This window comes from Peromyscus leucopus, chromosome 18 (genome assembly GCF_004664715.2).
Source record: "Peromyscus leucopus breed LL Stock chromosome 18, UCI_PerLeu_2.1, whole genome shotgun sequence".
NCBI classification, from domain to species: Eukaryota; Metazoa; Chordata; class Mammalia; order Rodentia; family Cricetidae; genus Peromyscus; species Peromyscus leucopus.
In genome coordinates, this window is record NC_051078.1 from 7,541,908 (window position 1) to 7,568,531 (window position 26,624).

The window sequence follows — 26,624 nt, forward strand, 5'->3', positions numbered from 1 at the left end:
TTTCGCCAGGCACCCCTGTGCCCATTTTGCCAGTATTCATTTACCTGGGAGGCTGTACAGATGGCTTGTTGACACAGATGCCTCTGGGTTAGATGTGACATCACTCTTCTACCTCTCAGAGAGAAAACTAGGGTTGCCACCTAAATAGTGTATGATGCTCTTTAACCGCTTCAAAAGTTTATTTTACTCTTTTTGGAGGAGTTCCTTTAAGACAAGTTTCCCATGGTCTATCAGTTTGGCTATGTTTCTATCGTGTGTGTGTGTGTGTGTGTGTGTGTGTGTGTGCTGTTTGCACGTGGTGCATGCACGTAAGCATGCAGGGGAACATGCCTGTGCTTGCTCATGCAGCGATCAAGCAGCATGTGCAATGTCTTCCCTTATTGCCTTGAGACAGGGTCTCTCACTGGGCAGGACTTCATTGAGACGGGCTGGATAGGGGACTCTGGGGATCCACCCGTCTCCACCCACCATTGCTGGGCCTACAAACAGGTGTAGTCATGCCTGGCTTTTCACACGGGTACTGAGGACTTGAACTCAGGTCTGAATGCTTGCAGAGCAAGAGAGCTCACTCACGCAGCCGTTTTCCCAGCCTGGTCCACACACAGTATGGGATATGTAGGTAAAGTTCAGATACTCTAGATTATGATGTGGTTACAACTCCGGTGCACCCACTGTGGAGCTGAAGTGTGTCTAACAGTGCTAACACTGTAGCAGAGTAACACAGTCTACCGTGGAGTCTCCACTGACAACCCCAGTGACCTCACGGCTGACAGGAAGTTAGGGCATGTTCTTGCTGCCACCACCCAGCATTATTGCACATCTCTAGCCTAGACAAAGACAGAAATTCAAAATTCAGCTGGCTGTGGTCCGTGCCTGTAATCCTAGCACATGAGGCTGAGGCAGGGGGAACCACAGTTTCCAGGCTGGCTTGAACTACATAGTGGTCCTCTATCTCAAAATAAAATAAAGCAGAATTTAAAATTTGAAGTACGGTTTCTATTAGCTGTGTTTCCCTTTCATACTATCCTGAGGTTGGAAAGTCGGGAACCTAACTATCAATCAATGGGGGACCATCTGTGTACGGCTTAAAACTCCCCCAGAATTTTTCACATGAAGCATACCACAGCTCTCACTGTGTTTCAATTCAGAGTCAAGGAGGTCACAGTTTTCACCACGTCCCGTGTCTCATCAGAGCATCGTTGACACTGCATTTCTCAAACAACCGCAGCACACCACACACCTCAAAGCTCAGCCACTGACTACAGCCAGCTGACTCCCACTCCAGGAATGCGGCTACCCAAGTCTGATGCCTGCCCAGCCCGTTCCTTCCACAGAACCAGTTGGATCCACAGAAGACAGATGAATGGCTCCTTCATTGGAAGGAGTTTTCCCCCAAGACGCTTGTTAACCACCCTGCGAGTTGGTATGACAGAGTCAGGCACGTAAACCTAGAATACAGCATGCTCAGAAGATGGAAGGCACACAAACGCTCTTTTGCTCCGCCTTGGCCCTTTTCCTCTACAGCAGGACATGAGATTTCCATTCCAGAGGCACCCTCCTACGCCTACTGTTGAATGATATTTTGTTTGTGTTCTGATAAGTAAAGCTCGCCTGGAGATCAGAGGATGGAGCTAGCCACACGTTAACTGCAGAGGCCAGGTGGTGGTGGCTCACACCTTTAATCCCAGCACTCGGGAGGTGGAGACAGATCTTGGCCTCTCGTCTGAGGATCCATAGAGGTAAGAAGTCTCTGGCGGCTGCTGCTCTGCTTCTCTGATCATTCAGCTTTCACCCTGATATCCGACTCACAGTTTTTATTGTTCAGACTAATTAGGATCACACTTCAATCTACCACGAAGGAACATCTTTACTTCTGAAGGGAGGTACCACTGCAGAAGGTAAATAAACAAATCTTTCTCGGGTTTCAGAGAAAGAGATTTCTGTTCGTTAGTCGTTATCATTTCTTATAATTACCATGAAACTTGATATCTAGGTCTTTCCTTAATTTGCTTCCTGACCAAAGCCAACCTGGATGGGAGAGGGTTTACTTGGCTTCCATTTCCATAGTCTGTCCTTGAGTGTAGCTGGGAAGGAACTCAAGCAGAAACCATGGAGGGCCGGGCGGTGGTGGTGCACACTTAATCCCAGCACTCGGGAGGCAGAGGTAGGTGGATCTCTGTGAGTTCCTGGCCAGCCTGGGCTACAGAGTGAGATCCAGGATAGCCAGGGCTGTTACACAGAGAAACCCTGTCTCGAAAAACCAAACCAAACCAAACAAAAAAGGAAGAAACCATGGTGGACCACTGAGGGGCTGGCTCAGCTTGCTTTCTTATACATCCCAGGACTATCTGCCCCAGATGGCACTACCCACCGTGGATTGGGCCTCCCATCTCAGTCATTAACCGAGACAATGCCCCACAGACATGGTATCAGTCCACTCTGGTGGATGCAGTTCCTTAGTAGGGCTCCCTCTTCCTAGGTGACCCTAGTCTGTGTCAAGCTGACAAAAACTAACAGAGGTCTAACAGGCATGATGCATAAGTAAATATGTCCACAGTCATCAACATATTACAAAAATGTTATCTGACAGGGAGGTGGTGGTGCACACTTTTAAGCCCGGCACTTGCAGAGGCAGAAGCAGGCAGATCTCTGTGAGCTGAGGACAGCCTGGTCTACATAGAGAAACCCTGTCTCGAAAACAAAACCAAACCAAACAAAATGTTATCTGAGAATTTCTTTTTAATTTCTATATTGGTAAGTATTTCTACCACCGGACACAGATTCCTTTTTCTTTTTTCTTTTTTTTTTTCTAGGTATGATGGGTAAGTGTTCTATCCCTGACCCATAATCCTTTGCCCAGATTGCTTCCATTAAAAAGAGTCTCTAAAAAATTGTGACTTTTTAGGAGAAACCAGGGTTTGAGTGAGGTTCTTAAAGTGATGGAAAGGGCTTCTTCGCTGAGCCTTGTTTTAATGGTTTTGTTAAAGTCACTGGGAGAGGCCTGGCTCCCAGGAGGGGATGGGGGAAGCCTGTGAATTCCTGAGAGGCCAGCAGGGTTGGCAAACGCAGAGCGGCCAAACAAGCTGGGAATGTGGAAACTTCCTCCAGCACCCAAGGGTCATGACTGTTCGGAATGGCTTCACTTGTCCTGGCCCGGTTTGACAGGAGGATGGCTTACACTAGCATTTTTGAGTCTGGTGTTCCACAAGTGGTTTTTTTTTTTTTTTTAAACCTCAATTTCACTTGAAGCAGCAAGCTCCAACATTTAAAAATCTGCAAAATGTGGGGAGAGTTTGTTAGATTCCTTCAAGCAATAAAACTTAATGACTTCCTGGCTCTTAAATTGTAAGAATCATGAATAATTCTGGCATGGTTTACTCCACTTCCCATATCTGGGCAGTTCATAAATATGCATACATTACTACAGTTTTTTTTCCCCCCAAGGCACATTTCATAGAGATGCTAACTTGCTAAAAATGTGGACCAAGGCTGGACTGTGGTGCACACGCCTTTAATCCCAGCACTTGGGAGGCAGAGGCAGATGAATCTCTGTGAGTTTGAGGCCATCCTGGTCTACATACATAATGAGTTCCAGCACAGTCAAGGCTATACAAAGAAACCCTGTCTCCAACAAACAAAGAAAGAAAACAATATAAAACAAAGATGTGGATCAAATCCAAGGTGGGATCAAGTATACAGGACCCATGTCCACTCACAAACAAAAACCTCTGGACATTTCCCTAAACATTCCATATTTATCAGATATGCTGAATACATTTTCTATCTTTCTCTTTGATGATGTTATCTAGATATATGCATGCTAGGAACATCCACATGGGTCTGTCTCACTCCAGCACACGGTGCTGAGAGATGCCTTTACGGGCTGAGCAGACCTCTGAGAACTTTGGCAGGGGAGGAGAAATAGAAGCCAGAACAGGCAACCCAGATCCCAAGGAGAGGGAGCCAGGTTATATCCAAAGGCTAAGTACCGAACACTAAGCTTCCAGTGGACAGACAGTGGATCTTGAGGCTACAGGTAACTGCCTGCTAGAAATACAATGCACTTCCTCCCTTTCCTTCTGCTGGGCAATAACATCTCTTTTGCTACTCTGTGTCAACTGACTAGTGAGTGGTGCCAGGCAAAAAGGATACCGTGTCAGGTTTGAGGCGAGGTAGCCAGACAAAGAAATTCACATAAGAAGCACATGAGCTCCTTCACAATTCAGATATTCAATACGTAAGCACAGGGGTCCTGCTGCTTAGAACTCACAATGTGGGGGAAGAGGGAGGCTTTTTACCAGTGAAACGGCCATCACACCCCGAGACTAAGGGGAGACAATGGGATTTCCATGGTGGAGAAAGGAGATGCCAGAGAGACTCTGCAAGGTGCCCAAGAGCCGTGGAGGCGGGGGGGGGGGGGGGGGGGGGCACTGGCCCAGCACAGGCCAAATATGCACAAAGGTAGAGAACAGCTCTATGTTTGGAGGAGCCTCAGAGGTGCCCCTTAGAGCGCATGGTGCAGGGCAAAGAGGTGACAGGCTTCCTGAGGGATGTGGAAAAGCTCTTCCTAAAAAACACACCGTACAGTTGAATAAAAGGCACAGTTACCTAAAGCACTTCAGTGAAGTATACTATACAGTGTAACGAGTTTATATAATATATTTACAGGGTGATAAGTTTTCACAAACAACACACTTATGTAGCTAGCACTTAAAAAGGAACATTCTCGGGCTGGAGAGATGGCTCAGAGGTTAAGAGCACCGACTGCTCTTCCAGAGGTCCTGAGTTCAATTCCCAGCAACCACATGGTGGTTCACAACCATCTATAAGGAGATTTGGTGCCCTTTTCTGGCCTGCTGTCATATATGCTGTATAATTAATTAAAAACAAATAAACAAAAATATCCATATACAAAAGAAATTTTTTTAAAAAAGGAACATTCCCAGCCCCTTAGGGGCCCCTTCTTCTATAATTCCAATTCCACATGACCCCCGTGGCTACCCTAGAGAGAAGCACTGCTCCAACTTCGAGATTGGCTTTGGCTGTTTTTTGAACTTATATGTGTGTGCCCTGTGTGTACATGTGTACATATGTGTGTGTGTGTATGCATGTGCCTATGTGTACATGTACGGAGATCAGAGGACAATGACCTGTTCTATTATCATTCCTCCCTTTATTCCTCTGAGACAGGGTCTCTCGCTGATCTGTGTAAGAAAGCTGTGAACCTACTGGGAACTATGGTTGGGCAAGAGTGCAGAATGCTTTTCCCACAGGGTGGCCTTCCAGAAAGCATTGCATCAACTATGATAAGTGAATGCACGTGAAAGCAAGGATGCGAAGGGAATGCTCTGCCGTGCCCACATGTTCTCTGTGGGAAAGGCAAAGGCCCGGGAGGAATGTACTTGGTTCGTTTCTCACGACCAAAGATGATGTTCATAAGACACAGCACCTGGTGTATTCCCTCACTGTACTTGTATCTGTCTGAGCTAACTGTACACGTCGCCTCATGTTTTGCTTGCTTTAGTGATAAAAATGAGACGTGCTCTGTTTGTACTAATCTTGAGCTCAAACACTTGGTGCCCCTCCTGTGACCTTCAGAGACGAGACCTCACTGGCAGGAGGGTTTGGCACTAAACCTAGAGCCAGGCTGGCACTCGCCAGATGCCAACAATCCTGCTTTCCTTCCCTACAGTTCTGGGGTTGCAGGTGCACATGTGATCACACCTGGCTTTTTATGTGGGTTCTGGGGATTTGAACTCAGATCCTCAAGTTTGGCTCAGCAAGTGCTGTTACTCACTAAGGCATCTCCCAAACCCCATTTTTGTACTTTCTTGTAGTCCCCTTAGTCACAAATTAAGTCCGAGATCATAGGTTGGTAGAGGAGGTCTTATTATGCTTACTAGGCGCTGGGTTCAGTCCCCAGCACTGGGGGGTGGGGCACAGAAACAACTTTGAGATCCATCATGTTGTATACAGCTATAATTTTTTTCCATTCTCAGCACCATAAAGCATTTCAGGCTGGGATGGAGCCATGATTTACACACTCATTCCCTCTTCTGTGGGCAGCTGGACAGGTACCAGTTTGGACTCTGACAAACAGCACCCTATACACAGTCTAGTGTTTCCGTGAACATGTGCACACAACTCTCTGAGGTAGGTACCCAAGAATGCAGCTGCTGGGCCAGGGCATGCTCTGCTTCAGGAGTGGCTGCCACACCCTCCTCAAAGAGGGCCTTCGGTCTCTATTCCCATCAGCAGGATACAGGGAGTCAAGACACTTAGGTATCAAATAAGATGGCGGATTCCACCAGAGGCAGCGCTCTCCTAAGTCCAACTATGGCTTTGAGATTAAGAAATAGAGCCAGACCTCTCAAAATTTGAAAGGCAGAACTTCACTGAAATCATTCGGTTAACAAAGAAATAAAACCAAAATGAAACAAAAAACCAAAAATCAAAATCAAAACAACAACAAAAAAATAACCAAAAAAAACAAAAACAAAAACAAAAACAAAAAAACCAGTTGAGCGAGCTCTCTTTTTTTCTTGCCCTTAGAAGGGAAAATTCTCATCAGACTACATGAGAAGGATGCAGTACAATTCAGGACGGTTTATCATGATAGAAAATCTAAGGTCAGAAATGAAATGAAATGAATGTAAGTCAGGCCACTGGCAATCACTGACCGTCACGCTATAGTTGGATGGGAAGGCTCTTCCGCCGGGAAGGCTGCCCACGTCCTTGTTTTGGTTGGAGGGTGGAGGAGGGGAGAGAAGGGAAAATGTGAAATGGCTGATTTCACATTTAACACATATGCGTTAGGTTCTTTCGTGAGGAACTCTTAGCCATAGTTTGCCCTTAAAAATCTCCAAGTGGCCAGGCGTGATGGGCACACACCTTTACTCTCAGCTCTGGGGAGGCAGAGGCAGACAGAGCTCTTGTGAGACAAGGCTAGCCTTGTCTACACAGTGAGTTCTAGGAAGTCAGGACTGTACAGTGAGACCCTGTTTTAAGAAGCAAAGATCTCAAAATGAGGCTGGGGAATTGATTCAGTGGGTTAAAAAAAAAAAAAAAAACAGCTTCATACAAGTATGAAGACCTGAAGTCCCAGAACTCACGCACGCGCGCACACACACACACACACAGCCAGATGCTTAACACCAGCATCTATGACACAGGGAGATGATGGAGACAGGGGAGCCCTTGGAAGCTCAAGGGTTCACTAGTCTGACATGTACAGTGGAAAAAAAACAAAGGTCTCAAACCAGAGGGACGATGAGGACTGTAACCCCAACACTGTCTTCTGCTGTGGCATAGGTGTGACCGCATGTCCATCTCCAAGTGACAAGAACGGAGTTCGTGTATGTAGGTTATTACTGGATTGAGAACTGATAAAATTCTGCTTGGCATGTGTGGATTTCAAGAAAGGGTCCCAAGGACACTTCCACATAGTCCCTGGAGCCTACAGGAAACAGAGAAACAGGCCACGGCGGTTTTCAGCCTGCCACTGTTTAATGAGAAAATACGAAACTTACATGCAATATTACGAGACAAAGTTAAAGTGTCAAGGACGCTGGGATCAGAGTGGTGTCCTCCCCCCAAAATCCATACACTCTGCCATGGCACAATCAGAGGGCAGACTCTGTACCATCACCACCACCACCCACCACCACCACCACCACCACCACCACTAACCTGAGGTTAATAGGTCGAATCACCGCTGTCAAGGATGGAGTGGGGCGCCTGCCTTTTTACTCGGAAGCGCACTTGAACTTCCCATTAGATGAGTGTTTCGCAGCCTTCCTAACGCTGCGACCCTTGAATACGCTTCCTCATGCTGTGCTGACCCCCAACTATAACATTATTTTCGCTGCGACTTCATGACTGTGATTTGGCCAGTGTTAGGATTCGTAATCTAAATATCTGATATGCAGGGTATCTGATATGTGACCCCGTGGAAGGGTTGTTCAAATGCCAAAAGGGTTGTGACCCACAGGTTGAGAACCACTGCAGTAGACACCCCCCCTCTCCGGTCTTAAAAGCAGGTTCAGCCTTAAGGAATATTTTTGTGAAAATAACTCTTGAGCATGAAAAATCTCAGTGAGCTCAGAGGCACGGCATTCTTCTCTGGAATCCTTCCCAAGCCCAGCACCAGAGAGACGGCAGACAAATGGGACCAGGCTGGAGTGGGGCTGGGGAGGTTCCAAGATACCACCAACAGTCACTTCAGATAATGCCGCACTTTCGTGTCTCAAAAAAATGTATCTGAAGGCCACTTTCCTCCCCCCGTCTGTAGACTGTCCTTGATTAAAACCAGCTGCAGACACGGGTCGCTCTGCAAGGACAGAGCCTATTATCGGAGGGTTTGATGATACCAGCATTATCTTAATGTCATCAAACCAGAAGTTTATAAAGATGTCCAGGCAGAAGTGAGGGGGAGCCTCCTCTCTCATACCTCAGGGCTCCTGAGGTCCCCCCAAGGGTGATTCATTTCTAGCTGCCACTCGAAGGAAAGGCGGGGTGATTTCCTGGAGGCCACAGACACGAAGCACTCAGTTCTGCTGAGAGATATCCAGTATGCAGATCCCCTTCTCGCTTAGCTGTACTTTGACTCCCTCAGAACACGGTTAGCTTCATGGACTCCCTTAAGCATTTATTTCAATCCATGAAAAACCAACCTACCAACAAACAAAATCCCCCTCCGAACCAGCTAGAGAGGAACCAGGCTTATTCATGCCTGTAGGCTCCTCGGGTCTCCCTGGCTGCTGGGGTAAGAAAACAGGGCCCCTGATCCCTTCATCATACACACCTGCCACTTTCTGTGTGAGCACACCAACCCCAGAAGCCTGCTCTATTAGTCACCCCTGTCAGAGAGCCTATGAAACAAAGTTCATGTTACCCAAGAGCCATGTGAAGAGGCCCTGAGGTCAGGACGCAAGACCAAACAAAATTCACGACCGCCACGTTCATCATTCTACAATCTGCCTCCAGCTCCGTAATCCCTAAGCATCCAGACTGTCCGTACCCAAGACATCCCTCTCCACGGCAGATCACAAAGAGCCCTGACCGCCCTCCCTACTCCCCAGAGCTCATTATCCATTTCTCCAAGCCGGAGAGAGCCTTGGGATTGCAGACGGCGACCCAAAGCAAGCAGCTAAGGGCCTGGATGTCCTGATGAGTCCATCATAAATGTTTCTTCACACAATAGGAACATGAAATTCGATTTGTTCTGAGAATGAAGAAGATGCTTGATTTTCCATCATCGGGTGAGGTCATGGGAGGGAAAGGATACTCCAACTACCGTTGCACCAACCATTCATAATTAGATCAGGGGAATGGACTTAAAAACCATAAGATGGTTCACACACAGATGGTCCCTGGCTGACAATGGTTGGATTGAATGATTTTTTTTTGACTCTATGATAGCATAAAGTATACCCACTTTTACTTTTAGTAGAGCATGCAAGAAAATGAATGAGCTAGCCAGCACTTTACTATGTTACAAATCAGACTGTGGGTGACTTATTTGTGTTTATCCATTTATTTTGAGACACAGTCTGACTTTGTAGCCCAGACTAGCCTTGATCTGACTGTGATTCTCCGGTCTCTGCCTCCTGAGTGCTGGGATTACAGATGTGTGCCACCTCACTCGGCCTGTACTTGAGCCAGTGTACATGTGCTGGGTATGTTGAACATGGGCAAGGATTAACTATAATGTTTGGGAAATGAGATATAGTGGCTGCATTTTGACTTAGGTATATTTAACTGTGATGAGTTTCTAAGTGGCCAAAGCCGCGTTGTAAACTGAAGAACGTCTATGTTTTATCTTGCCAAGGGGTTGTTTTTTCATTCCCATTTCTGAACAAGTTATGAGGGAGAATTGAGGTTGCCCAGGTCGTTACAGGACTGGGGCTGAAGGCAGTCTACTCCACACTCTGGCCATTTTCCTCTCATACTTGATACTATTTTCAAAACTTTACGTCAACGACCTCCTAATTCTAACAATTCTAAATTGTTATAACGATTTCACATGTTACATTACGAATAATTTAACCTAAAATGCTTCACTACAAACAGCGGCACTGTGTGATTATTATGGGCAGAGAAGGTCATTTCAGAGCATATCTTCCTAGACTTGAATGGATAAGAGGCTGGGCAACCAGGGTGGCTTAGATTCTGATGGTGTCCAGTCCTCATGCCTATCTGCTGTGGGAGTCGGGAATAAGAAGATGGTGCCCTCATCTTTTAGAAATTGACCATTAGGCCCCATTTTGTGGACTAATAGCATCCACACTGATTGGTCAAGACAGACTCCAAAATATCCCTTCATCTTAGCAACATCAGAAGTGAGTGCCAAGTAAGCTGGACAAAACGGATCTCAGGCCGGCAGGATTTTGCTTTAGAATGAATTTTTATACACCTTCAGATTTCATGTGTTAGAGGCAAATCTCTGTGTGATAATATCTGGGAGGTAAGGCCATGTGTGGGCGTGATTATAGCTTAAGGATGGAGCAAAAAGGCTTCCAAGAACATCCCTGTCACATGAGGTTGAAAAAAAAAAAGCCTTTCTATGAAGCAGGATGAGAGCCTTCACTGAACACTGAAACTTCCAGGGCCTTTATCCCAGACTTCACAGCCTCCAGCCTGTGAGAAATACATTTCTGTTGTTTATAAGCCAGCTACTTGATGGCATTTTGTTTTAACAACCCAGATAGACCAACACATATCTGAAGGAGCAAGACTCAAGTTCATCAAACAAGAGCTAAGTAAGGACTGGATGGCACAGAGGAACGCTGCGCATCTCACATTGTTGAATCCCTACAAGGTCTTCTGAGGTTTCCCATGCCCAAAACTGATGATTAGCAATCAATGACGTGACTTGTGGAAGTCACGCAGAGCCACATGCATCGTATCCCCACTGTCCCCAGACAACTTCAGCCATTCCTATCCGCCCTTAAAATGAGCCCCTGTATTCATTTTCTGATAAAGAAAATACACTACTTAAAAATTTTAAAAGCACAAGAAATGAACTTTTTATCATCCACTGCCTCCAGCAGGAAGTGGATGCCAGTGGGGGACGTGGAAGGTCAGAGCTGCTAAGAATGGAGGCAAAGGACACAAATGCCTCATACTCTGCTGTGGCTGTCATGTGCACAGGAGGGCGGGGGTGGGGGGTGGGGGTGCGGGGTGGGGAAGCACTGTCTAATGCTGACCCAGCATTCTTTCATCCACACCCACTCAGAGTCTGCTCTGTGCCAGCCACTAGGTTGAGGCACAGCAATGAGGTGACTGAGGTTAAGAGCCGTGCCTTCCAGAACTCAATCTGGAGAGGAAGCTAGAAATCTGAAAACAAAACAAAACAAAACAAAAAACCCAGTAAGATCCTGAAAACCATACTACAGGCCTCTGGAGATACCAGCACTGGCGGGGGTAGGGGGTGGGAGTTGACTCCCTAGGAGGATTAGAGGACACTTCCCAGAAGTGTCTTTTGTGCTGGCATCTCAAAGGATAAGGAGGAATTCTTCTGGCAGAGACAGGAAGAGCCCTCTCTAAACAGAGTAAATTTCCATAGGGATGTAGGTCAGAGAGGCCGTGGTGGTGGCTTGAGCTGATAGGGAAGGTAGTGATCTGGCTGAAGTGGGGTGGGGGTGGGGGTGGGGAGATGGGGGGAATGGGTGGTGGTAGTGACTGGGAAATGGTGTCTGAGAGGCCAGCGGGGATCTGAGTTGGCCAACAAGTCTGGCTGCATTCTCTCCATGGAAGGCAGCTCAAAGCTTTAGGTGGGAAGTGACAAGGTCTATGCTGAGATCATATTTATAGCCTTGGGTGACAGAGAAAATCACACAGGCCAGCTGTTATCAACTCGACTAGGAATGACCTTTGCCTCCCAGAGGCCTTTGGTGACCCTCCTGTCTAGTGCTACATTTCAGAGGTGACGAATCAAGGCTTAGAAAGTTTAGGAGACCTGCACAAAGCTATGCAGTTAGGGAATAGCAGAACTGGGACTGGGGTCAAGCATCTTCTACACTTTCCCAAGCATCTTTTGCACTTCTCTTTCTACCAAGAGAAAAAGAAAAAAGCGGAGCTCCTCCACTGGCAGCTTCCAGAACATTCCACCACAAACACGGGAAAGCAGCATTAGGAATCGGGCTTACATCTCCTGTCCCAGTGCTTGGAGAGATGCTGTGACGGTTACTCTGTCAATTTGATGGGACTTAGAGACATTTGTAGACTGATGGGCGTGTCTGGGAGGGTCTTTGTAGATTAGGTTGGCTGAGGTGGAAAGACCTTTTTTTAATGATGGACAAAATAAAATGTAGAAAGTGACCGGAACACGGGCAATCACCCCCTCCCCTCTCTGCTCCCTGACTATGGATGTCATGTGACCAGCCGACGCAAGCTCCTGGCCATGTGACTTCTTCACCAGGATGCACCGCACACACCTGAACTGTGAGTCAAGACAGAATCATTGCTTCATCGAGTTGCTTTTTCGTTGGTGTGTTTTGGTCTAACAACAAGATAAGCAATGAATCAAGTTGAAGGTGTTGGGGAGAGGGGACACTGTAAGTCTGTGGCTGAACTGGGCTGTCTCGAACACCCCTTAAACCAACCAACCAAAACAAACACAAATTGGGTAGAAGACAAAGCTCTTACTTTAGGCTAGTCTGGGATGGATTCCTGCTATCACACACACCTTGTAACTAGTAAAGGTGATGCTGTAGAGTTACAGCTGGACACACTCCCTGGGGAACTGAGTGAAGGTACGGGGCGACTTTCTAAATCATTCAAAGGAATCAAATCTTGCCAGCGATGGCACAGAGGCAGAAGTGACCTGAGCTCAATCTCTGGAAGCCACATAAGAGGACAGAAGTGACCCTCACAAGTTGTCCTTTGACACAAGTGCGCTCTCTCTCTCTCTCTCTCTCTCTCTCTCTCTCTCTCTCTCTCACACACACTCACACACACACACTCACACACACACACAGAGTATAAAAGTGAAATGTTTGATAACCCGCCCACCCAACTATCTACATTGCTGAGACACATAGGAAAGACCTTTGTGAGCAGCTTGGACCGGTCTGTTCACAGAGCTGAGGGTCTCTACTGGAGTCTTACTATCTTGAAGGAAATCCTGGCAGGAAAACATTTTTCTCCACAGATCCCCACCCGCTGTGCTAATGCTCCGAGACTTTAGCCCCCAAAGTAGCTTGGGACTTGGAGGGGGGCGCCCAAGTTACTTTTATCTGAGGCTAACTTTTATGCTCAACATCTTCTTTCAGGAATTTGCGGACAAGGAAGACAGTTTCATTCTGCTTTCCATAAAACTTCGATTCTTAAGGGGAGCGGGGGCCTCCTAAGCCCTCCCACTCTTTCACCCCCAGGAAGATCGTCTACAGGAGAATTTATCTTCAAGGTAGAAACAGGTTTTTCGACACCTGCATGGTTCCCAAGGGTCCTGAGCCTTCCTGTCTGAGTGTGAAGGTGTGCCATGCCATCGGGGAGATCTCAGCTGCTCCTTCTGGTGATGTGATCCATGGCGAGACCTGCAGGAGCTCAACTGATGATGTGCAGGCCAAGGAAGGAGTCCTGCACTTTTCAGAATGACCCTGCTGGGTTATGCACACTGACCCGACGGGAGAGGCAGAGCATGCTGAGTGCAGTTGGCTGCAGGTGGGAGAAGAGTCAGCCGCAATCATGAATGCACGGAGGTGGAGTGTGTCGTCACACGCAGAGCCAGGAGGTGTGATCCAGAAGGTGTGTGTGTGGGGGGGAGTTAATACCATATGTCGTTCGGCTGTGGTGGGGCTGGCTGCTTTCATGTCACAACAACGTGTTCCTCTCAAACGGCTCCAACACCGCCCCACCCCCACCCCCAACACCACTACCCTCTGCCAGACCCACATGACTCTTACCAGGTACTGAAGTCGCTGGCGCTCGGTCTCGGGGGTGAATTCCGAAGACATGGGGATGATTTCTCCATTTCTGACGATTATGGCCCTGCAATGGGAAAAATGCATCAGCGTCTGACAAATTCAGAAGGCCTCTGTGACAACCACCGACAGGCCATGCAAGATGTCCTCTCCTCTCCCACCCCCCAGCAGGTTCACTAATACCATCTCTGGATCCCTTGCCTTAATACCCTGGCAACAAGTACCCAACTCTACAAATATAATAAATGGTCAGGGATTAAATGGGTGAAGGAACAAATGAATGCCGCCACAGTTCTCCCTCTGACCCAAAGTTGGTCCATTGGAACCTTCTGTGAGCACAGTAACATTCTTTCCATAGTTCAACAGGGCTGCCCCCAGTGCCATGTGCACACTGAGCGTTCGATCTGTGGCTAACCTGTGGCTTGGGAACAGCATTTATAATGCCATTTGACCTAAAGAAGTCTGAGGTGGCTAGAATCTAACATACTGGGCTGTGCAAAGCTAGACTCTTGGGAACCCCAAGGATCAGTGCGCCCCAGTACTGGCCTCACTTGGGTGCATGGAGGAAATGCAGAGTCCGAGGTTCTACTTCAGGCTTCTTCTTTTGTTTTTGTTTCTTGTTTTTTGGTTTTTCGAGACAGGGTTTCTCTGTGTAGCTTTGCACCTTTCCTGGATCTCACTCTGTAACCCAGGCTGGCTTCGAACTCACAGAGATCCGCCTGGCTCTGCCTCCCGAGTGCTGGGATTAAAGGCGTGCGCCACCACCGCCCGGCTGCTCCAGGCTTCTTGTTGGAACTGTCATAGTAATTAGATTCCCAAGAGGGTTCACAAGCACGTTAGGAGCTGGACACTTCTGGCCTAGAGTTTCTAGGTTTATAACCTGGGGTCTAGAAAAAGCCGCTTTTACCATATTAAGGCTCATAAAAGTCACACATTCCAAAAAAAATCTGCCCAAGAGCTACTGTCCACTCAAGAACTAGAGAGCACACACCCCAACCCCACCCCCGCCCCACCCCCCACTTGGGGGTGTGTGTCAAATGACCCTTTCACAGGGGTCATATATCAGATATCCTGCATATCACATATTTGCATTATGATTCCTAACAGCAGCGAAATTATGGCTATGAAGTAGCAACGAAATAATTTTTATGGTTGGGGGGTCACCACAACATGAGGGACTGAATTAAAGGGTTGCAGCATTTGGGAAGGCTGAGAACCACCGGTCTGTAAGATCTCTATGGGACAGGCCATTGTTCGGAAGCCACTGGTAGCATCTGATTCCAACCTTGGCTCTTAGGACCTCCTCTTTCTAGATTCTTCCTTACAACTCTCCTCTGACTCTAGGGACAGCTCTTACCCCACAGGCAATCTCCTTTCCTTGCTCTTCGCCCTAAGGCTGGGTCAGACCTCTCCTTTCGTGTCCATTTTGGCCTGCGATGTATCTCTATGCAAAAGATATCACATTTATAACCCTGGCTACCTTCCACGACAACCTGTAAGTTCCTATAACCATCATGCCTGATGTCACCAAGGTTCTATTTTTTTTTTTTTGTTTTGTTTTTTGAGACAGGGTTTCTCTGTGTAGTTTTGTGCCTTTCCTGGAACTCACTTGGTAGCCCAGGCTGGCCTCGAACTCACAGAGATCCTCCTGCCTCTGCCTCCCGAGTGCTGGGATTAAAGGCATGCGCCACCACCGCCCGGCGTCACCAAGGTTCTAATTCTGGGATGGCACACCACATCAGGCAATTGCAGATAGAGCTGGTTTGATAACTTCAGAGCCCAGTGCGAAATAGGATCACAGGACCCCTTGTTTAAAAACTGGAAACTCGGGGCTGGGCAAATGACTCGATTTTAGCAAAGCGCTTGCCACGAAAGTGGGAGGATCTGAGTTTGGTCCTCAGGATCTGTGTAAAGCAGCCCACACTGCAGTATGAATCTGTCATCTTGGAGCTGGGGAGGTGGGGACAAGGCAGAGCCTAGGCGCCTGACTGGTCAGTCAGACTGGTGAGCTCCAGGTTCAGCGAGAGACCCTGTCTCAAAAATTAAGATGGAGGGGCTGGAGAGATGGCTCAGCGGTTAAGAGCACTGGCTGCTCTTCCAGGGGACTCAGGTTTGAGTCCTAGCACCCACATGGAGGTTCTCAAAGGTCTGCAGCTCCAGTTCCAGAGGTCAGTCTCCCTTTTTTGAGCCTTCTCAGGCACTTCAAACGTTCGCTATACAGACATAGGCACAGGTAGAACACCCCTATACATGAAATAAAAACACCCCTATACATGAGATAAAAATAAAGGAACAGAAAAGGTGGAAAGCAGTGGAGGATGGCACCAGGCATTGACTTCTGGTCTCTACACGAACACATGTGCATATGTACATACAAACATGCATGCACATATAGAGAGAATTGAACACTTCAAGATGGCAAGATGAGGGCAATAAAACAAATGTGGGCTCCTTCTGATAGTGGGGTTCTAACTCACTGAACTCCTGAAACTGTAAGCCACCGCAAATTAAATGTTTTCCTTTATGAGAGTTGCCGTGGTCACGGTGTCCCTTCACAGCAATGTAGCCCTAACAAAGACACCCAGTTTACATGCCCGTCAAGATGGTCCTGACAGTGTACCCTTGATGTTTGCTGAATGATTACATGGCATTAACATCAATGTATCCTGAGGCTGCGGGTTGTCTTTGTGGCCAACACATGTCTGTTGTGTTTCAATCTTGAAGCAGCTACATCCATTTGGATACTTCACGGGACGGCACACTTGGTAACGTTCCAAACTGATGACCTGCGTCACCCTCTCTCACCCCCCCCCCGAAATCTGTCCTCCAGAGTCCTCTGCCACAGGGATTGGCCCTACTTCTCACCCAGTGTAGAACCCAGACTTCCCAGTTCTGACCCCCTTACTCCACAGGTCCAGGAAGGTGTCCTGTCCTGCAGACCTCTCCTCTCGGTTGCACGTGAGTCCTTCTCTCCTTGATTTCAACCACTCTGTCCTGGCCTGGGTTTCCATCAGACCCTGTATATGACTCAGAGCTCTCCCTGGGTTTCCTGCTACCAACTGTGGTGGTTTGAAGGAAAATGTCCCCCGCCAAAGGGAGTGGTACTATTAGGAGGTGTGGCCTTGTTGGAGTAGGTGTGGTCTTGTTGGAGGAAGTGTGTCACTGTGAGGGTGGGCTTTGAGGTCTCCTATGTTCCAGCTACGCTCAGTGTGACACTTCACTTCCTGTTGCCTACGGATCAAGATGTAGGACTTTCAGCTCCTTCTCCACCACCATGTCTGCCCTCACACTACCATGTTTCCCACCATGATGACAACAGATTGAACCTCTGAAGCTGTAAGCCGCTCAGATCAATGTTTTCCTTTCCAAAAGTTGCTTTGGTCACGGTGTCTCTTCACAGCAACTGAAACCCTAAGACACCAATTTCTTACCCATGGGTACAAGTGGGCTTTTTTTTTAAATTAAATATGTACATTTATGGGATATGATAGTCCATATCTATAAATAATAGGTGGAGATTACAGGTTAATTGAAGATCTACTAGCTCTAACACCTATCCTTTTCTTTCTGATGGAAACACTCACAATCATATGGCTCTCTTTTTTTATTTTTTAATTTTTTTGAGACAGGGTCTCTCTATGCAGTCCTGACTATCCTGGAACTCAGTATGTAGACTGGGCTCACCGGAACTCACAGAGGTCCACTTGCCTCTGCCTCCCAGTGCTGGAATTAAAGGGTGTTCCCCTCCATGCCAGGCCTACTCACAATCATTTCTACTAGTGATTTTGGATGTGCAACGTCCTGAAGCATACACATCCTGTTGTGTGTATCTCGGAACATCAGAGCAGACTTCTGTCTGATTTTACCCATCATCCTCCACCTCCCCCATCTTCCCTTTCCGGACTTTGCTACCATTATTCGGTTTCGCTTTTTTGATATTAATTTTTTTGGATTCCACAAGGATAAGGTGGGACATGCCGCAGATAGATGGTGTGTGTGTGTGTGTGTGTGTGTGTGTGTGTGTGTGTGTGTGTAAGGTCTTGCTGTGTCACCCAGCCAGATCATAAACTTCCAACTTCCGATCTTCTTGCCTGGGTCTCTCAAGCACTGGGGCCGCAGGCACACGTCACCACACCTGGCTCACGAGGCGGCTTCAGAGCCTCCCTCTCGTCACGTCCCACCCTCCCCTCTCCTGGCATTTCCACTTCCTCCCACCATCTGGTTCCTGCCTCTATTTCTAGCTTTCCCCTCAGTCTCTTTGTTCCTCCCCTAGCTCCCCATGGCCCACCTACTCCTCTCTAAGTCGACTCGGAGTGCCTCCCACTGTCCTCCTGGGCTGCCTCCGGTGCCCCTTCTGTGACCCCACCCCCTCCGACAAGGTCCCACGCCCAGCTGTACCACAGCCCTCACCGGTCCCTGATGCAGTTGTTGGTTTCAGCGATGTCTCTAACGACACGGAGGACATTTTCCAGGCAGAGCTCGGTCACGTTCCCCGAGTCTCTAGCGCCCAGGGCCTGGCACGTGCCAGATGACGGGCACAGCTGTCTGCTAAGGGATGAGCGACTACGTAAGCAGACAGCGATGTGGACTTGGGTGGATGTATCCAGACACGGAGTTCTAACTAACCTTTTTCTTCGGAAGAACATTACTTAATGGAGTAGAACCTGAGCAGTGACGGCCCCAGCCTTGCTTCCAACCCTGATGATCCAAACTCGATTCCCCGGGGCTGACCGGAGAAAGCTGTCCTTTGACCTCTTCCTGTGTGCTCTGGCATGCTCTGCCCAGGTGTGCACACATGCGTGCACATTCACACACACACACACACACACACACACACACACACACACACACACATACACACACACACACACACCCGACGCACGCACACCAAATAGATAAAAATATAATAAAAATGTATAAAATCTATACATCTTCTCAGTGGTTTTTACAAGAAAATGACAGGCCTACAAGGACATCATCACTGAAAAGTGACCTGAAGGGCAGGGGTTGGGGGTGGGGCAGAGCTGTCTTCTCATGGGACAGAAAGTAGCAAGGCCAGCCGCTATTCCCTACGTAGACATTTGCAAATTCCAAACTCCTCATGAGTATCTGCATTCACCTCAGTGCAACCACAGTAAGCCTCGCCGCCTATTACTTATTTCCTTGAGTAGGCAATCACATCCAAATTCCACTATGTGTACACACACACAAAAAAAAAACAAAAAACAAAAACAAAAAACAAACAAACAAACAAACAAAAAAAAAACTTCCTCACTTCTGCTTGAACTACCACAATCTTCCTTTCCAAGTCACCCATAGATAAAGTGTTTGGCTGCCAACCATCCAGTTCCCACATTGTGGTACCTCTTCCTACATGCTGCGTGGCTTCCCTTTGATCTCTCTCTCTCTCTCTCTCTCTCTCTCTCTCTCTCTCTCTCTCTCTCTCATCCCTCTGATCTTGGGATTAATATGCCAGAGTTCTGGTCCCCAGTGGCTTAGGTCAGCCCAAGGAAGGGTGTTTCAGAAGGGACGGAGTGGGTGGGAAGTCCTGCAGTTCTCAGCTTCAGCCACTGATAAAGCGGAGGACGCCTGGATTAAAGCGACGTTCTCTCATCGCAGGCCCTGCATTTTTTTTCTATCTTCTTCATTGTTTTACAGGATGCTTTCCTTAAGGAAAAATCAAAACAGAACAAGAGCTGAGGTGGCGAGGAGGGCCACAGAGAACTGGGACTCTTATGTCCCCTCCGGAGCCTCAGGTCTGGACCCGTGGCTATGGCTCTGGTCACATTTTAGGCGATATTCCATTTCTCTATTCCATTTGGTGGAAATAAGTGAGAAATTTTTAGAGATTTCTATTCCCTCTATGGAGGGAAGGGTCCTTAAACATGTTCCCCGAAGTTAAGGCCAGCCTTTTATTCACAGACGCAGCTGAAATCTGTTTTCACTGCAGTGTAGATGGAGTGTTGTTTACGGCATGCTGAATGACCAGGTTTGATATGAAGTTCTTAAGAGTCAACTGGATAGTTTTTTTTTAAGATACCCTTCCCTCCCAAACACTAGCCACAGGAAAGGGTATAGGTGACTTACTCCACAGGGCGTTTCAAGTTTAGAGAACAGGTTCTAAAAAGTCCCATGTCTTCAATCTTCCAAGGAAATAGTTTAGAACGAAAAACACCCACCTTTGAGTACGTTTGTGAAGTGAAAAATCTTTAGCTAGTCCAAGGGGAACAAGGAAGGGATCTGGGACATTCATTTCAAGCAGTCATTTGATTTTACGATTTCTCGTAGGGAGCTCGTAGTCCGTGCTGTGACAGCTCACGTCAGTGTGACTGTGGTGTCTGTCCTCAGAGTGGGACTGACAGAACCCCCAGAAGACACTCGATAAGCCAGGAAAAGGAAAGAAAAGCAAGACAAAATAAGCCCCAATGAAAGTGGGTCGGGCGACATACAGAATAGAAATTTCGAGCATTGGGTAAACACCTACAAAAGACAGTGAGTTCTCAAGAGGCTGGAAAACGCCTATTAAAGTCCAAGTCACGCTGGAGCACACGGAGAAATCAGTATTCTCTAGTCATTCTCAAAGGGGTGAGAACAGTCATCCTCATAATTAATGGAAATGATTACACATCGAAGAACGATTAAAATTAACAGTTACACGTTCAGTGGTTCAGCCAGCTCCCTTTGGGGAATACAGCCAAAAAAAAAAAAAAAAAAAAAAATCCAAAGACTGTGCACAGGATACACAGAGAAGACTTCAAGCATTGATGTTACTTCTTGTGGCCAAGACTGGACACAGCCTGAACGTCCTGAGAGGAACTGGTGAATGGATTGGTTTGGACACAGTCTTTTTTTTTTTTTTTAAGAATGAAGTATATATTTTGTGACCCAGAGGCAACTCTGACAAAGTAAGCCAGAATAGCCAGTTGCTGAGTACTGTGTGTAGACTTGTGTCTTGTGACAGCGGGAACTCTCCACCTGTAGAGAGAGAGAGAGAGTCTGATTCCAGGCTAAAGCCTCAGGTGTGACCCTGCAGGACCAGCCACAGGCAACTATGGAGGCTTGGCCTGGAAGGCTCTTTTTGCCCAGCCTTGGTGTCCGAGTAGTTGCATGGTGGTCTGACCTGAGCACTGGTCAAGGATCTGCTCCTGAGTTCCCATACTCTGAGCTTAGTGGCGCTGAGATACTTCTCTGTACCAATTCAGTACTTTGTTACTCCCAAAGTCTTCTGGCGTTCGGCTAGTGGTTAGCCCTCTGTGTATCCCAGACCCGCCCCTGGTGCCGGGCTGGGCATCCCCCACTGGAAGACTGTTCCTCCCTCTCACCTGGCAGGACTTTATTTACTGAATAAAAGTCTTGATTACAGTGACCTCTGGCAGCCTGACAGTACATGGTTCCATCTGAGTGAGCCGGGAGAAAGGTATGGATGCGGGCTAGATGGCTAATTGTCCTTTCTATATTAGACTGTCACAGGGGACATGTCCCTTTAGTAAGGTCAGAGAGGGAGGTCTCTGCTCAGATTTGATGGTGTATTACTGAAGTGTACTGAAGTCCATCTTCATAGTTACTCCTCTTTCAAAATCATCAGGCTCCAGGACCTGGGTGCCACAAACGTCAGTCTCCAGGTTCCGTCCAGTGGCCCAACTGTCCACCTCGAATCACCAGGCATTTAGGCTCAAATGAGAAAGTATTTGTCAAGCGCCATTCATTGAGATGCTAGAAGCCAAATGTTGCTATTAAAAATATGAATTGGTCAACCCTGGAAATGGCTGTACTCTATCACTGTTTTTAGGAGACGTCCCCAAGAGTGTGTTCAGAATTGGAAACTTGTGCTAAAATAAATAAATAAATAAATAAACAAACAGTACAAAAAAAATGTTTGAAAGACTAACTGGTGATGATCTGCTTCCGGCTGGCTCTCAGTCTCAGCTAAGGGGGTCCTCTAGTTGTAGCCTTGCAGCCTGGGGGGGTCTGTCCTGTTCTGATTCAAACTCCTCTCTGGGGAATCTAAGGGCACTGGAGCACATGTCCATGTGTGACTTACCCGGTGGCCACAGAGAAGTTTCCTTGATAGTGCTAATCAAGCAAAACGAAAGAACCCCACCTTCCTACTCACTTCCTGCTACCCCCCACCCCCCCACCCCCGTCTGTGAGGTACCTCTCCGACTAAGGGCCGAGAGGGGAGGCAGTGGGAGATATTCTTGCTGGGAGGTCACAAACAGCAATTTACACTTTCAGTTCTGAGAGGCGATTTCCCTTGTTCCAGAGCTAGCAAAACTCAACGCACACAGTTGGCCTCCCGTATTGTATCCCTAAGCTCTATATCCACAGATTCAGTCAACTGTGGACGAAAAATATTTCGGGGTGTGTGTGGGGGGGGACGACTATGTCTATCCTGCATATAGACTTTCTTCTTGCCATTATTCCCTAAACAATATAGCACAGCAACTGTTTATATACCATTTAGATATTATAAATAGTGTAGGGATTTAAATCCCTACTTAGGGATTTAAATAGTGTACACAGAGGAGGTGCACAAGATTACACATAAGGGACGTGAACACGCTCAGATCTGGATGTCTTGTGTGTGTGTGTGTGTGTGTGTGTGTGTGGGTGACCCAGGACCCATCCAGTGGTATTGGGGGGTGACTCTATGCTAGGTGTGTGTCGCCAAAAGCATAGCAGCCCTCTGCCTCCCAGAGCGCCATCAGGTTTGATCTAACCTTCACTGACAAGTTGCGCTGGTCAGTTGCCGACCTCCTAATAAATGACGGCAAGAATAAAAGCTGCAGATTAAAAGAAGTCCTAGCAAGTTAAGAGTTCACAGAAAGAGGAGGCTGGGAAAGTTGAGAGGTGCAGATCCCGGAGTCCTTTGAAGGGCTTTCTGAAGCCTGAAGGAGACCAGGAGCTGCTGTTGTGCCTGTTTGCAGAGCATGTTCCAGAAATTGTCACCTCCTGGACCCTCAAGTTAAAGTCATATATTGTCCGGGCCCTCAGCTTACAATCAAGTGATTCCACAAATAAGTGTGATGTGGAACACTTAAAAAGTACGCTTCTTGTCAGCTTCAAGACAAGGCTTTGTCTAAGTGTGTGTGTGTGTGTGTGTGTGTGTGTGTGTGTGTGTGTGTGTGTGTCTGTGTGTGTCTGTGTGTCTGTGTCTGTGTGTGTGTGTGTCCAACTTAGAAGTTGTTTCTCTACAGAGCAGGGATAGGAAAGGAGTCCAAAATGGCCAGGTTGTTGGGTCCGAGAAACAGATAATGGTGTCTAAGAGTCCAGTTTCCACAGAGCAAGAGGCATTAGAGCCCTCCAAGCAAGGCAGAGGACAAGGATCAGCTCATATCTGAAGTTACAATCCAAACCCAACTGCTTTGGCTCGTCATATCTGGGCTCCTTCTCTCTGACCACGAGGATGGATGGACAGCAAAGCCACAAGCCAGAAAGCTGTGGTCTGAGGGGATCCTGGTGGGACAGAATTTCACTGCCATGGCTAATCATTAAGCAGTCCCCCCCACTCCCCCCGCCCTCTATCTGGAACCCAGCCACATGTGAACTTGAATGTGTATCAGTGTAGCTGTGCTGGAGAAAGGTTCTACGATATCCAGTCTTCCTACCCCACCTGCATCTTTTTGCTGTGGTAGTTGTGGCACTGGGGATTGAACCCAGGACCTCACAGATGTTAGGCAGGAGCTTTGACTACGAAGCCACACTCCAGCCCATTTTAATTTTCTTATGTGTTTTGAAATAGGGTCCTGCTAAGTTGCCCAGGCTGGCCTTGAACTTACTCTGTACTCTGTCACTGTCTTTGCAATCCTTCTGCCTCGGCCTCCTGGGTCGCTGGCATTACAGGCCTGCACCATGAAGCTTGGCTGGGTTGTAAATTCTGACAGTTCACCTAGGAAGCTACAACGCATTTCGATACCAAACCATCAAGTGACGGGCTGGAGACAAGGGTCAAGTCCTCTTCCACCGTGACGAACTCAGGGTTTGGGGGGAGAACTCAGGTATGTGTGCGTGACAGGTGGTGACGAGGCTGTGTGCTGGAATGGGAACAGCCTTGGCCTGGAGAGCAGAATGTCTTTATCTTGGTCACTTAAGTGTCTAACTGGGAGCCTAGGTAGCCTTGTCTTGAAAGGAAGGGGCGGGGTTTGGGGGCTCTCAGGTGCCTCTCCATTCTAAACTGCAGCTCTCTGGGAAGGAAGCTGGACACCAGGATGCCTAGGAGTGCCTAGGTCGACACTTCTCAGGAGGTGGCAATCACCACAATTTAGATTCTAATAAGAGTAAATCCAGAAGCCACCCTGCGTGCCTCCCTTAAATGAAAAAGGACAAGGAACCCATTATGGAGCAGGGCCCAGATATCATCTCACCACTGTCACTGGTCCCCTTGGAAGGCAGAACCACGCACGAAAGGCATCTCTGACTCTGTTAAGGGTATTCATGGGATGCCCTGATTCCATTACACACTTCTCAGCTGAAAGTGATTTGAAACGCAACATTAAACCGCACGTTTCCAGAATGGGGGGGGGGGGAGAAAAGCCAGGACAAGGTGACAAAGAGAAACCATTTGGAAAACCCTTTTTGACAGTGTAGATCAATTCCAAGGGACGAGGGGGAGGCATCCACTCTGCCCAGAAGCGCCAGACCTTGCATCGGTGTGGCAGAAGTGGATGACTGTCTCTTTGGGAGCAGGAGAGGTTTGTGGCTGGGAGAAAAAGCAGAGCGGCTGACAGACCCAGCCGGGGTTGCCCCTGCCAGAGGACAGCCAGGCTGCACACGCTAACTGGAGGTGCCAAAAATAGATGAAGGGAAAAAAAAATCATCCCAGGAGCTGAGAACTGGTTTGGGTGTATTCCTAGTCATTCCGTTTCCAGAATGGCGACTAAAGACGTGTGCAAACACGATGACTTATTTATTTAAAAAAAAAAAAAGCCTCAAACACACAAGCTCCTCAGCAAACATGCCCCTAAGAAATGGACAGGAGGAACATTTTTTCAGCAGCAAAAATAAATGGCCAGTCATAGTGGAATAACTAAGCCCATGTTCCTTGCTTTTTTTTTTTTCTTCCCACAAACCACCCAGACTGTGTCCATACCACCCAGAATGATTTCTCAATGTCACCGTGATTCAGCTCCTTTGTACAAACATTTGTGCTATAGCAGTAACATGCAAATCCAATGCCCTAGCACACAATTTTCCAGACCGGGCAAAAAGCCTCATGGCCTTCAAGTTTTCATGACGCTTAATATTAGAAAAAGTCAAAGGTTCCATCTGTATATTAACTTCGGAGTAGCTTGTTATGTTTGAATCCACAGACTCCACTGGGTGAAATGTATATTTCAGTAGACTTTTGTGTATTTACAGGATCGAATGACTACCAATGACTACCACCATTTTTTTTTTTTTTTAAATTTCTAGGACATTTCTATCACCTCAGAAATGTTCCAACTCCAAGACATCATTCTTTGCAGGAATTAGAAATCACTCTTCTAGCCTGGTGGTGGTGGTGGCGGCAGCGGTGGTGTACGCCTTTAATCCCAGCACTTGGGAGGCAGAGGCAGGCGGATCTCTGTGAGTTCGAGGCCAGCCTGGTCTACAGAGAGAGATCCAGGACAGGCACCAAAGCTACACAGAGAAACCCCCTCTCGAAAAGCCAAAAATAAATAAATAAATAAATAAATAAATGAAAAAAGAAATCATTCTTCATGTCCCCTCGCTCTGCACATCTTTTTCTCTCTCCCTTTCTTCCTCTCTCCTCATCACCCTCTCAACCTATGGTTACAAACGGCCCACTGTGAATGTGCCGAGGCAGGTGTGACATGCAGTGTCTGAAGCCGGATCATTAATGACACTCCGCCTTAGTCACACCATTCTTAGATTTGGCCGTTTCGGGCCTCTTTAAAAGGCAATGTAAAGAAAGCCAGTGGGCAGAGCCCCAAGAAGGGAAATCAAACCAACTCAAGGGTGGAAAATAGATGTTCCCAGGGCCGTTAGAGCGATCGTGCCAATTTCGCCCGAGGTAAGGACAGAAGTGATGGGCTGGCAGGCTAGCATGCATCCTCGGTCACACGTTTGAGATGGTTTTGTTCACGGAGAACTGTGGGTGACCAGTTAGTTCTTCATGCTCAGAGGGAGACAAACAAGAGGAAACGGTATTTAAATTCCTCCAGTAAAACTGGGCGGTGGGAAATGGGAGGTGAGCTTCTTGGTCTTTGCTTTACCCTTCTGACAGAAGCCACGGCTGTCCTGTAATTCTTCAGAAGGACAGAAGGAACTCTATCTATATTCATTTGACAAGAATCTCGGGGGTGGGGGTGGGGGGGCGCGGCGGCGCACGTGTCTTTCACTGCTATTTCTGTATGATACTATAAATCAGGAACTGCACTGGCCACTTGGAGGCAAAGCCGGATGGGTAAATAATTAGGTCTAGCCTAAAAATCCTGTAGCTGATAGCAAACGAGTCATTCTCTACTACCGGAAAGCCCCCATTGAAGACAAAGTACATGCTCTACCTGGCAGGGCAACTGTTGCCCACAGCCAGGCCACAGAAACCAGCCTCTGCTGCCAGCCAGACCCACGGGGCCCTCCTCTGGTTCTGCTTACTGACTGTCACCCCAGGCTTCGCGGAGCCCCAAGACTCTCATCCACTGACATGACCCGTTCAACTGGACTTGGGGGCTGGCTGAGTGGGGTGAAAGCCATCAG

General features: G+C 47.6%; 1 protein-coding gene and 1 long non-coding RNA gene across 3 annotated transcripts in view; one reads left to right on the forward strand and one right to left on the reverse strand.

Annotated features, from left to right (window-relative positions):
- Ppm1h (protein phosphatase, Mg2+/Mn2+ dependent 1H) overlaps positions 1-26,624 on the reverse strand; it is a 271,465-nt gene that overhangs the window by 73,082 nt on the left and 171,759 nt on the right. For both annotated transcript variants that reach the window (XM_028869590.2, XM_037196732.1), the window contains exon 5: positions 13,908-13,992. In XM_028869590.2, the coding sequence (XP_028725423.1) occupies positions 13,908-13,992 (85 nt within the window). The remainder of the gene's footprint in view (positions 1-13,907; positions 13,993-26,624) is intronic.
- LOC119086187 lies at positions 992-13,900 on the forward strand. Its single transcript, XR_005089410.1, has 3 exons — positions 992-1,739; positions 1,826-1,898; positions 13,275-13,900. It is a non-coding gene; the product is annotated as an uncharacterized LOC119086187 (long non-coding RNA).